Source organism: Pholis gunnellus (assembly GCF_910591455.1).
Source record: "Pholis gunnellus genome assembly, chromosome: 6".
Lineage (NCBI taxonomy): Eukaryota > Metazoa > Chordata > Actinopteri > Perciformes > Pholidae > Pholis > Pholis gunnellus.
Window position 1 is genome coordinate 10,968,498 of NC_136532.1, and position 12,284 is coordinate 10,980,781.

Below are 12,284 nucleotides of genomic sequence, written 5' to 3' on the forward strand. Positions count from 1 at the left end.
TTAACTGTAGGCGCAAACATTGCTGAAGTGAAATGCGGTCTTTCACTTGTAATGGTGTTTTCATTTTAGAGAAATAACATTTTCAAAGGTGACAACACTCAGCTGAAAAGTAATTTTGTGAATATGAATCATCTGAAAATAACTTCAGCCCATTTTACTTGAAGTCTCCGTATTTAATTGTGGCTTAGGTGAGCAAGTTAAGACTACAAAATAAAATACAAAAAGATGATTGCACATTAAGTACACAAGAAAGCCTTTGTTCATAAGAATCTTGATATATTATCCTTTTAGCGATCTAGACATTAAACTCTATTCATTCCAGTGTTATCCTACAAGAGTTTTGCAGTGGAGTACATTTTTTCTCTCCATCAGTTTATTTCTCCTAGTCTGCAAAATGGACAGACTAACACACACACATATGCACTGAGGACATAAATGTCTCTCAGGTAACATCAATCTCTCAAATGTTATGGGCTCGCTTCAAGGCGCACGGCATTCCTTGGCAGGTATCACGCAGACGGAATTTTCCGATTTCAAAATCAGCATTGCTGGATCTGAGCAGGAGGGCTGGACCCGCTTGCTTGGCCCTGGTCATCTCTTTTTAAAACCCTAAAATCTTGTGTTTAGTCTAGTTGAAGTCCTGCAGACTTCATCTGTCTAAAAGGACTGAGAAGTTTACATGTACCAGCTATGATGACAACACAAACATTGAAATATTAGCAGGCATAAAACTGGCACGTGTCAAGCTGTATGAAAGCATCCGAAGATGTAAATATTACTGTAATAAATAATTTTTGGATTCTTCAGACTGAAGTTTGCACATGACCATGATTGTGTGCCAGCTTACACAGACTAAAGTATGATCCTTTCAATGTACTTCAGGAAAACACCATGTTGAGCTGAGATGTTGTTTAGCTCATGCTTATTTATGTAGTTAATAATGTGCACTCCTCCTGAAACAATCAACACACCATCTACTGTGAACATAAAGTGTCTCCCCATAATGTACAAAGAAAATCCAACAGATTCATCAAATTCTCACACGAAAAAAGTGGTTTGTTGCTCAGTTTGGCAGATCTAGGAGGCCTATGTGAACACTATTTGAGTGCAAAGACAAAAACGTTTCTCCACATCAATACAGCTCCAGCAGACAGAGAGGAGAGAAAAGCAGACATAATGACTGCAGAGTGATTATCTGGTCTCATGCACTGAAATGATCTGCCTGGCTCTCTGGAGAGTTGGAGAGGGAGGCAACGAGACAAGATAGACCGGAGAAGGAGAGTTGATAAAGAGCTGAAGAAAACAAGTCCCAGGAGAGTCAATAAAAAAAAAGACAAGAGCTTGGAAGAGGAGGGAAGTGAAAACAAATAGCAAGTGAGAGCAAAAGGATGGATGATTGATTTTATAAATAACATTGATTCAATAACTCAAGTATGCAGCTCTTTAGAGATTGTGATGGAGGGAGAGCAGGAAAATGATTCTGTCAATGACAAAATATAATAACTCAAGCAGATCTCCATTTTAAGAGAGTATATGAAATATGGAAGAAAAATAAATGGCAAATCAGGGAAGAGACAGAGACAAAGAAGAAAACACAGCGAGATATTTTGTTCTAGCTTTGTGTTCCTCCGTCTGCCAAAGTCTCAGCTCACTTCAAGACCGTGAGCTTCAAAATAACCATTTACACACGCCATTATCCCCAAAACAACACCGTCAGCCGGAATTGTGCATGTGTGTGTCAATGCAAAAGCACTGGTGTATCGTTACAATTAGCAAACATTAGCATAGCATCAACCTCAATCTTTGATCAGCAGTGTCACTCTCAACTGCTCTTGTGCGTCACTTGGTTATTCAAGAAAGGTCTGACAATGAAGGCATCACTGCCTCTCATCTCACCACAAATACTCAAACGCCGATCGATTCTTCTGGAGACTGACTAGACAGAGCAAAGATTTAACAGATGGTGAAAAAAAAAGGGTCCCAATTAGTGGGTAGTTCACCTCTGATTTCTCTGATAACTTTAAGAATTAAAGAAGACTTTGATGACGTTGCCTAAAGAACGAGAGCATCAACAGTGGAACCTGAAGTTTAATGCATCTGCGTTTTGGGAAGTATCCACTCTACTGAAGTGTCCTTGAGCAAGACACCCAATCCCTACCACCTCAGTCAGGTGCTGCTCGGTAGTGGATGATGACCTCCATCCTCCCAAAGGAGGTGGTATGTAAAGCGATTTAGTATCATTTAAGTATCAGGCATTATTATTGCTATATACTTCATACTGACTTAATGCAGTGAATAAAAAAGGGTCATAAAGCACTTCTAATCACTTCTAGATTTATCAGCAGGAACAGAAACACTACAATGTTCATCTACCTATGCCTGCCGGTTAGTCCAGATGATATTTGTTTACTCTCTGAGCTTTCCTCAGCTTTAGTGACACTTCCTGAAAATTAAACTGTTCAACCAAAAAAATTACAATTTTCAGGTTTTTCACCTGATTACTTCCAAAAGGTCTATGGGCTGAAAAGACATTGTCATTACAAAAAAAGAGAAGATAGATTTCTTTATTTTTTTAAGTTTGGATATAACATTTGTAAAGCATAAATATGTTGTCAGCCTACATCTAAACTAGTTTGAAATAGATTCAGCCGTTCTGCAGCTGTGTATGCTGTAAAAATCTCCTATTGATCATCAATGTCGTCATTTTAACGCCTCTCTTCCTCGCGACCGGCATTTTCTGTTTCAGAGGCACAGGAAGAGGTAAATCATGCAAGCAAATTGTTACCAACAACATCAATTTCACTACGGAGGCAAAAAAATAAATAAGCCCAGAGGTTTCAATGGGAATGTGGGAGAAGCCATGACAATAAGCCCCAACTGCCAGAAGGGCTGATAATTTACATGCATTGATTTTTTTCCAGCAACATATATCTTCAAAAAGAGCAGTCTGATGATTACAGAGGAAAGACAAACGGAGGACGAGTGTGTCCACTAAAAATACAGCTCATAAAATGTGCATGTGTGTTACTGTTCTTTGCCCTTTGGGATGTTAAATAAAAGACTCTGCTTATATACGTTTAAAAAAATGTGTTCTTTCCATTTAAAGTGGTTCCCTACTCACACTGCTACTTCTAACTATTTGCATTTCTTTTTTTTTTAAATACACTTTCGTCCTCTAGTCGCAGGATGACCTAAGGCAGTTAAATGATAAAAGCAATCAAGAGGAATGCCATCCTTTGTTATCCCTTCTACAAATCACTCAATAGTAACAGCCTGCGGTTATCTGCATCAAATGTGTCACATTTGCCAATCCTTATCCAAACAATATTGCCCTCTATTATTGCCTAGAAAACTTGCGAGTATTACTGCCTTTGTTTCTGTGCCAATTTGCTGGCAGGCTCTGAGGCATGACGATTGGATCTGCTCCATATTTTATCTCCAGCTTGGTGAAGCAAAGGAATGATCTTCTAGCACCTGTACATCTCAGTCACCCTGCTTTTTTTCTTTTCTTCCACTCCCTCTTCTACGTCACTCTTTTACTTTTCTCATCTCTCTCACTTGTCTCCTGCTTTCTCGCCGTCTCTCCGTTGCATTTTAGGTCTTCTTCCCCGCAGATGCCCATTTTTCTTTGAGATTGGCTGTCTGTCTCTCTCGTTCCCATTCCAACCCCCTTCCTCCCTCCTCTCTCTCATTCGCTCTCTGTGTAAGGGTTTGCAGGTGGCTTTTGCTGGCTGGGTCAGTAACCAGGGGAAACTGGGGAAGAGTTCACTTCAATAGAACAAATGGGAACAAATTGATCCACTTTCACTGCTGTTTTTGAGACGCTGTTTGAGTTGGAGGCAAAAGAACTGAAAGCTGTGAGTTTTAAAAAAGAAAAGGTCAAAGGCTGGTGTAGCAGAACACCCACAACTACCTTTGGACTAACACGAGAAGCCAGTTCTTCTGCTCTCTTAAGTGAAACTCAGAGCCTCAGCCTAAACACAGCACACAGTCCCACAACTTTTCACAGACTTTGAGCCAAGTGGTGCTGTGCTGGCCAGCTGTAGGTGCTTCTCACAGGGCGTCAACTTCTTAATAGTTCATCTGTTAAACAAATTAAAGGCAAAAACAGATTCAGGACTCTAGGGTAGAAAGTCCCACAAGAATCCTGGCTCTATGGAAATATGTACCTGGGACTGTATAGAGTCTCATGGTACCTGTGCGAATGCAAATTACCCCGAAGGTCCTGACAGGTTCATAAGCTCAGTCAGTGTTGTCTCTCTGATGCTGTGAGTGTCCTAGTCCTCCACACATGTTCATGAATACAGTGATCTCCAAAAGCCGCTGCATAATGAAAGAACTCTACCAGCAATAGTGGCTAAATATATAATTTTGATTTGAGCTCATTCAAGTAGTGAATGTGGTAAAATATTTTTGCGCCAGCAAAAGCCACCTGCAAACCCTAACACAGAGGGTTATGTGACACTGAAATTGTATTTTGGCGTCATAGCCATTCTGCATTTCAGTGTATCCCGGCGAGGATTCAGCTGCAAAACACACCTGGCCCTCAGTTTTCTTGCACATGTCTGGATAAATGACTTCAAATGAACAAGAGTCTGTCTTGCAAAATGAAACTCTCTGCAAGCGCCATGCTCCTGCAACAGAACGCTGTGGACAGACAGCAGCATTCAGCTGTTGTTTCTGTCTGCGCAGACTTCAAAAGAACATTATAGAAAAGAGAAACAACCACCATAGGACTCTAATTGCTGTTTACAACAAGCTTGAAATAGATGGAAATACATTTCAAACAAAGCAGGCCACATATATTTGAACTCATTTCATACCAAAAACTAATAACTGTGAGGCGCTACAAGATTAAAAAAAGGTTTGTGGCCCTCCAAATTCTCTTGGAACTTCCAGTATGAATGAGACATGAACATACGTCAGCATAGCCGTGCAAGCTGAGTGCTGCTTAAGTTACAAAGAGAAGATCTCATCATTAACAGTTTTGTACCTCATTTTAATTGGCGCTGCAGCATATTTATTCTCAATTTGCTTTACAGGGCTTGTGATACACAAAGGGAAAACTAAACACAAACTTCAAAAGGACATTTAAGATGTAACTGTATATGTTTGTAGTGTATTTTGTAACACTACAAAATTTAAAGAGTAGAAACATTGTATAATTTCTTGTTAGAATATACTAATATAAGTTTTTTTCATTTAAAAATTTGAAATTAAAACTAAATGTAATTATTTCTGAGATCATAAAGTTTGTTCGGTATTCAGTGACTTCCAGAAACACTGATAAACATCTCAAATAAACCTGCAACAGGTTAAAACCTTGCATCTAATCTTAGAAAAAACTTAAAAAGGAACAAAAGGAAATGTCAGAGATGTGCATCGGAATGAAAACCATTTCTCTCTCTCTCTCCAGGCCAATGGCCTTGACAGAGTCATTCACCAGCCTGGAAAATGCTCTTTGACCTGAGAGGCAAGTGACACTGCAGTTAGGCGGATGCCATAAAGCGGTAATCTGTGCTGTGCTACATCACCATGGTAACATGCGTGCCAATGAGTACTGTGGATGGCAGGGTGCGCCTTTCATGGCACCGCTACACCCATCTGACTCACTCGCACACAAACACACACGCTGTCATTATTACAAAACATCATTAGCAGTATGCCAGGCTGCGCTGGTGCCAAAGTAGCCGTCACATTGATCCCAAACCCACAGACAGGTCACAGATTATGCTGAAAGCATAACGAGTCAGGGGAAAATACTCTTTCCTTCTCTCTTCAGCTCCTCTTCACTCTCCTTCTGTTGTAATAGCTCCTTTTTCTCTCCTTTAACCTCTCCTCTCTGATCAAGTCCTCTAAAATCTCAGTCTCTCAGCCAGCTGGCATAAGGACACAAACCTTCCTCCATTGTGGCAGAGTGTCAGGGGCCGAGGGAGCAAGAGAACCAGCGATGGAGGGAGGGAGACAAGTTTGCTGAAAGCAACAGTGATAACTGACGGTACGAGAGGAAGAGAAAAGAAAAGAGATGACAAGTAAGGACAGCAGGTGGACAAAACAAGCTGATTGGACCAAAAAAGAAAAAGTAGAGAAAGGAAAGATAATTGAAAAGAAACAAGGAGATAGAGGACAACAGATACGTGGATAACAGAGAGTGACAGGTACCGTCTTATCTTTTCTTTCTGTTTCACTCTCTATTTACTCCTTTTTAAAAATCCCACTGATACATCATTATCATTCCTCAGCAGTCAGCATGCATTCTTGTGCATGCACGGAAACAAACAAACTTGCATGCCCTTGAATCCATTGTTCAAAACACACAAACACACACACACACTCGCACACACACAAAGCCATTGCTGCTGGATGAAATCCCTGAAGCACCAAAAAGTCAATATTTTTTCAAAATTGACATAAATGGGATATTTTAAGCTTCACTGTAATGGATCTGAGGAGTTTCATCTTGTTTTCTCAGGATCAAGCCCCAGCCTGCTTGATAAAGTTACCCACTTCATCAAACATGCAGACATCAACAAGTAAAGTTTTCTGTCAGACACAAATATGACAAAAAATATTCTAGTGGTAGGAGGTTTTCACATGTCAAGAATGGGACATCTGCACAAACTGCGGTGCCACTGAATCCCATATAAATCTATCTAATTCAGCACTCTATACACATAAATCTAAACAAGACATCGGTAAAGGAAAATGGCAGCACCACATGCTCCTTTTGTACACTCCACCAAGTTCAAATTAGCAACTCCTCCTGTGTATCTTGATGAAGTTCGGGCTACATCAACACTGCTACGTTTACACTGAGCATCCACACTAGGTCGGAGTTTCAGAGCACCGAAAAAGAAGGAGTTTAGAAATACTACCGAAGCCGGGTAAGTTTTAAAACTCTGGGGTTACCTCCTAGTGTGGAGGGGTGTAACCGCATACGTTTTAAAACAATGACGTAGACACCCGCGTTCGCTACATAGTTGGGTCTTAGCAGTCACGACGTGCCCTTCCCTGATTCGTCACGCCCCCTATCACGTGACCCCATGTGAGCCTCGAGTATCGATCGACTACCAGATTAATTCAACATGGATAACGGATTACAGGCGTGGCTAACCTTGTTGTCTATAATAGCAGCTGTTGTGTAGGTAAATTCTGCATTTTATAATTCTACTACCGCCGACATGCGGAGGAAGCAGCCGTTATTGGAGCGATTAGCGATTAACGAAAACATAGTAGTGTGGATGAAGCCTCAGAGTGGTGTGAGGTTCAGACTTCATTAATAATGCAGCCAGGGAGTGATGACCTGGTGCAGTGATGAGTGGAGCATTGACAGGACAAGCGTAAGGGTTTACCTTTGGTCAAACTTTTGTTTGAAGGACTAGTTCACCCACGTCGCACAAAAACACATATTGTTCAGTTGACGAAGATGCTTTGCAAGCCTATATTATATTGTTAATAAGGCAATCCTAACCTTGGTGGAGTAGAAACCATAAAGTAAATTTAATAAATTATTATTTTTTATATCTCTCTTACTTGCAGTCGTAGTTCTGCCCAGTAGTTTCTGGAACAGGAGCCAGGTACTTAGAGTGGAAAATATAGGATTTCCCTGAATTTGTATTTAACATATCCAATTAACTGGCTTTCTGGACACATTTCACAACAACATGATGGTTACAAAAGAAGCTGAATGTGTTGCAATCTATAAGGTTGTTTTTTTTAAGTCTGTGAGCATGGTGTCAGCACAAACCCAGAAAAACAAAAAAAATGGCACAGCCAGCAGTATGTCGTTTGATTTTTACAACTCTTTAACAAAAGGGAAGTATCCGCATTAGGAAGCTGTTGGCTATTGCCTTTTTATTTGAAGAACAATTATATTCATATTATGTTTAATCTCCCACCTCTAAACCTATCACTAAACCCTTACGTTGATGGGTTTGTGGAATAGAAAAGCAGAAGAATAGGTCTCATTTATCACAATTCACCTGTCAAGAATACTGGAATTTCCCTGCAATGTAATAGTCCCTGTTCTCATGAACACTTTGTCCCTGCAATAACCCATTTGTGTGCAAGTCTTGTCTGAGAAAACAAGAGTAAACTCTGTTGGTGTGTTAAGTGTATTTCACACATTCTTCAGGCCTGTGCATCAAATACAGCAAGGATCTCATAATGAGGTGATGAAATTACTTGCAATGTGTATATTATTATTATAGTGTGATTATAGTCATAGTAAACCATGACTAAATAAACCATTACTAAACAAATGAACACACATGAAGAAATTAGCAGTCTAAGAAAAGTATTTGTTTTAGACATCTGGGGACATTAGTTTCCAGTAAGGAGATAGTAGTTTGACAAAATAAGCGTAACTAAAGGTCCATTTCCTCACTTCTACCAGGGCTTTATATCGCACATCATGGTATTCATCAGAAGATGTTACATACTTAGGTCACATGATGAGAACAGAGTCAAACTGGGAAAAAGCTAGTGTGTGGACTTTGAGTTGTGATCATTTTGTCAAACTATCTTCAGTACCATTTAAATTTAGAAGAAACACACACTGTGTTAAATACTCTTGATTTTTAACCTGTCTATCACAAAAAAGTACATCATGCTTACCTTGGGCTCCATGGAAATAAAACTATGGCGACCAAGGCTTGACAAAGTCGACCTCTTGATGGTCCGGCTATGGAAGAAGTGATAGTGGTCTTTGAGGTCCCCAATCTGCAAAACACATATAGAGACTTAAGAAACATATCTATTCATTCCGTAAGCCTTTCTACCTCAACGTAGTGCTGGACAAAATCAAATATCACATTATCTTTTACCAAATACTTTAATACCGATATTACAACAATATTGACCATTCGTGCTTTCGCAAAATATTTACACAATATGATTTTTAATAAATAATTATTAGCAATGTGGATATAATGACTAAGTGGGTCAAGTCAAACGACAGAACAGCTAAAACAGTCTCGTAAGTTAAGAAAACTAAATCACTTTACCGGAATGCCGCCTTAAAAATCCCGACATTTTGTATGATATATTACAATATTGCGATGTCCAAAATCTAAGTCTAGTCTCATATCACAAAATCAATATAATATCGATATATTGCTATATTGATATATTAAAGGATCATGAGTTATGAGATCTTGTAGTTTGCATTTCACAGATGAAATAGATACACATAACTGTAAACGCATCATACATACACACAACAAGAGTTTATCACAGTAGTCAATGAATACGGTAAACTCCTGTTGAAAGTGACCGAGTACTTTAAAAGTACTGTTAGAGAAGTTCCTTTTTTTAAGTAGTAAAGGTACAGTTTTCTATGTTGTCATGTTAAACCCCTGTTTTTTCTATATACTGTATATTATACATAAAGTTTTGTTGAGTTCTTAAAAACTGTGAGAGAAAAAGAAAGGAATAGGGACTAAAAGGTGAGACAGAAAAACAGACAAGGAGACACAAAACCACAGAAAGGGAAGTCTTGAATGTCACACAAATGTACAAACAGACAAAGACACTGAGTGACAGAGACATGAGGACAGAGGATCCGCAGACAGACAATGATAGGCAGACGGCAAGCTGCTTGACGGTGATTAGTTTTAATAATTGATAAAGACCATACAATCCCTCAGATGTACCCTGTCATGGCTGCCAAGGGTCCTGTGGTGCGTCACTGATCCACGGCTGAGCTCCACCACCACAGAACCCATTAGATCAGCTTTCAGCTCAATGCTCATGCACGAACATACATCCTCCAACTTCCAGACTGACAAAGTGAGAAACAAGAAAGTGCCAAAAGGCCTTGCTGGATCACCTTTCAGCAAACAGCAAACATCAGTGTAACACACAGCAAAAGTCAGATGTCGTGGGTAGTCAGATTTAAATGGATTCTACATAAATAGAAACAAAATGTGCTTCCATAATAGGCGGCTACCTCTTTGGATGCTTCTCATAGTGTAAACAGGTCTCAACATATCGTGCTTCCACTGCCTATTTAATCTACCCAACATCTGCACTGCCATTAGCAGGCCACCCTTCTAGGAGTGTCTGCAAATGGAAGCTGCTGGAAAAGCTCTACATATCGAATACATTTTTTTTTTTAAACTTAATCCCAGGTCTAAACTGCACTGCTCTTTTTAAAGCCCTCTACATTCTGATCGCCCATTTATTCCAATTAAAGTGACATTTGGAAATGAACAACCTTTACGATAGCTTCAACACCTCTTCAGGTTACTACATCACACATTCAATGTGCAGTTTCTTAAACTATTGGCTTGAGTTGTGACTGCTATGACAAGATGTGATCTGAAACACGTTCATCAGGTTATATAGTCCATTTGATTTTCATTATGATGCAATAACCCACATAGTGAATCACATGTTCAGCAGAAACTTTGGTTACTGGAAATGATGTCGTAACAAATTTGCGAGCTGAAACCACCTGCACTTCAGTGATTCATGATGTCTCTTGATACACTTCCATGTCACTTGATACAAAGTCCTGCCAGGAATCACTAAAAAGGTGATACAACTTTTTTCTCATGGAAATAATTCTGATAGCTGGGTCAGACTACCAAACTTCAAGGTCAAGTTTTGCCTGAATAAGTGTGGTTCAGATACGTGCATGCTGTGACGGTGGGCATCAAACAAGAAGATGAGAGCTCAAATGCACTTCAAGATCCTGCAATTGCAAAAGAAATCTGTCTGCGGAAGTGTAAATGGAATAACAATATAGATCTTTTGTAACGTCTTGCTACATGGTGCAGATGCTGCAGTTCCTTTACAGCTACATTGTTAAAGTAAGAGCAAGGATAATAACACAATATTTATTTCACTTCACTTGTATTTATATAACCTTTACCTCAACTTTAAACTCAAGCTTATTCTACAAACTAAAAAAGTATAATAAATAGAATACTGAATGTTTTTCACAGACACTGGATGACTAGCTTGGATAAAAATGATCAGCATGGATGGTATTTTCCAAAAACAACACCCTGTTGGCCTGAAGCCTTTAGGCACCGATTTTTCAGTCCGACCTGCTGAAATAATCTCATAACTTGTTATTGATGTAACTGCCGCCTGTCCAAGTCTGGCTACATCATCCCCCTCCCTCTCAATGGCTCCAACTCCTCTCAAATCTCTTCAAAACACCAGTTTGAACAGATATCCACATCTAGGGTCTTGTCAGCTGATTTAGACCCAATTTGGGCCACTGTCTTAGTCTGGGAAGGGGGCTCCATGGTTAAGAGGATTACCCAGAATTCCCCAACGAGGTGCTCTCTCACTCCATGCCAACTCTTTTCATCCATCCGTCCATCTATCGTCCCTTATTTCGCTCCCTCCTCCCTCCATCTCCCAGTGTGTGTTATCTTTGTCTGTTCTCCTCTTTCCACCCCTGTCAAGAAGACTATATTGTCCCTCTGTCACATGTTTTCCATACCCATCCCCCTTTTCCTCTCTCCAACTACTTTGCTTCCCTTCAAAAGATGAAACCTCTTCTCTTTTAGCAGTCACATCCTCAAATCATTTATCACAAGCGAGCACATCCAAGCGAGTTCCCTTGAATTGAAAAATACTTGTATTGTATCTCTTTGCAATCTACAGTAGCATCAAACTGAAGAAAAACTTGCAATAAGTCCTCCCACTTATGTTTGATTGTATTCACCATATACATCAGTGCGGCACTGATATAAGAGGAAGGGGGTTGATGATGGGGATGTCAAAGTTCACATTAGGAAACCAGATTGTGCTGTTATCTCTCCCATGGGAGCGGCTTTCAGCTGACCCCAAAACCAGGAAGTGAAGTAAAACTCTTGTCTATGAGGTGTCAAAGTCCAATGAACGCTCCATATTGACATGGAAATTAGGGCGAATGGTGGGGGTCGGAGGCGACACTGCACTCCACAGGGGAATTCCTATGGGGGGTTGGTATGGAAGGGGGGGGGGGGGGACTCCACACATTAGTTCCCGTCAAAGAGAGGGGATAAACGAGGCCATTAAGGTCTGCTCTCTGGGGAGTATAGTGGGTGGGCGGGCTGGATAAGGCGAGGAGGAAGGGGGGGTTCAATAGCTGTTGACTAGGCTACCCCACAACAACCTGTCAGAATGCCCCCCTCTGTTCCACGCTGTCTTCACGTCGAGCGCTGGCAAGTGCAGGCTTGAACTATCCACGCATTTCGGTCACAATACTCTGAAGTATGTGTGGGGTCCATGTTTGTGTGGCCTATTTCTTTAACCCACAAAGGACAGAGGATTTTGCTTTAAAC

At 40.3% G+C, this 12,284-nt stretch overlaps 1 protein-coding gene across 2 annotated transcripts in view; it reads right to left on the reverse strand.

Moving 5' to 3' along the window:
* The window catches only part of pcsk5b (proprotein convertase subtilisin/kexin type 5b), a 50,951-nt gene that overhangs the window by 37,348 nt on the left and 1,319 nt on the right, over positions 1–12,284 (reverse strand). For both annotated transcript variants that reach the window (XM_079161011.1, XM_079161010.1), the window contains exon 2: positions 8,617–8,721. In XM_079161011.1, the coding sequence (XP_079017137.1) occupies positions 8,617–8,721 (105 nt within the window). The remainder of the gene's footprint in view (positions 1–8,616; positions 8,722–12,284) is intronic.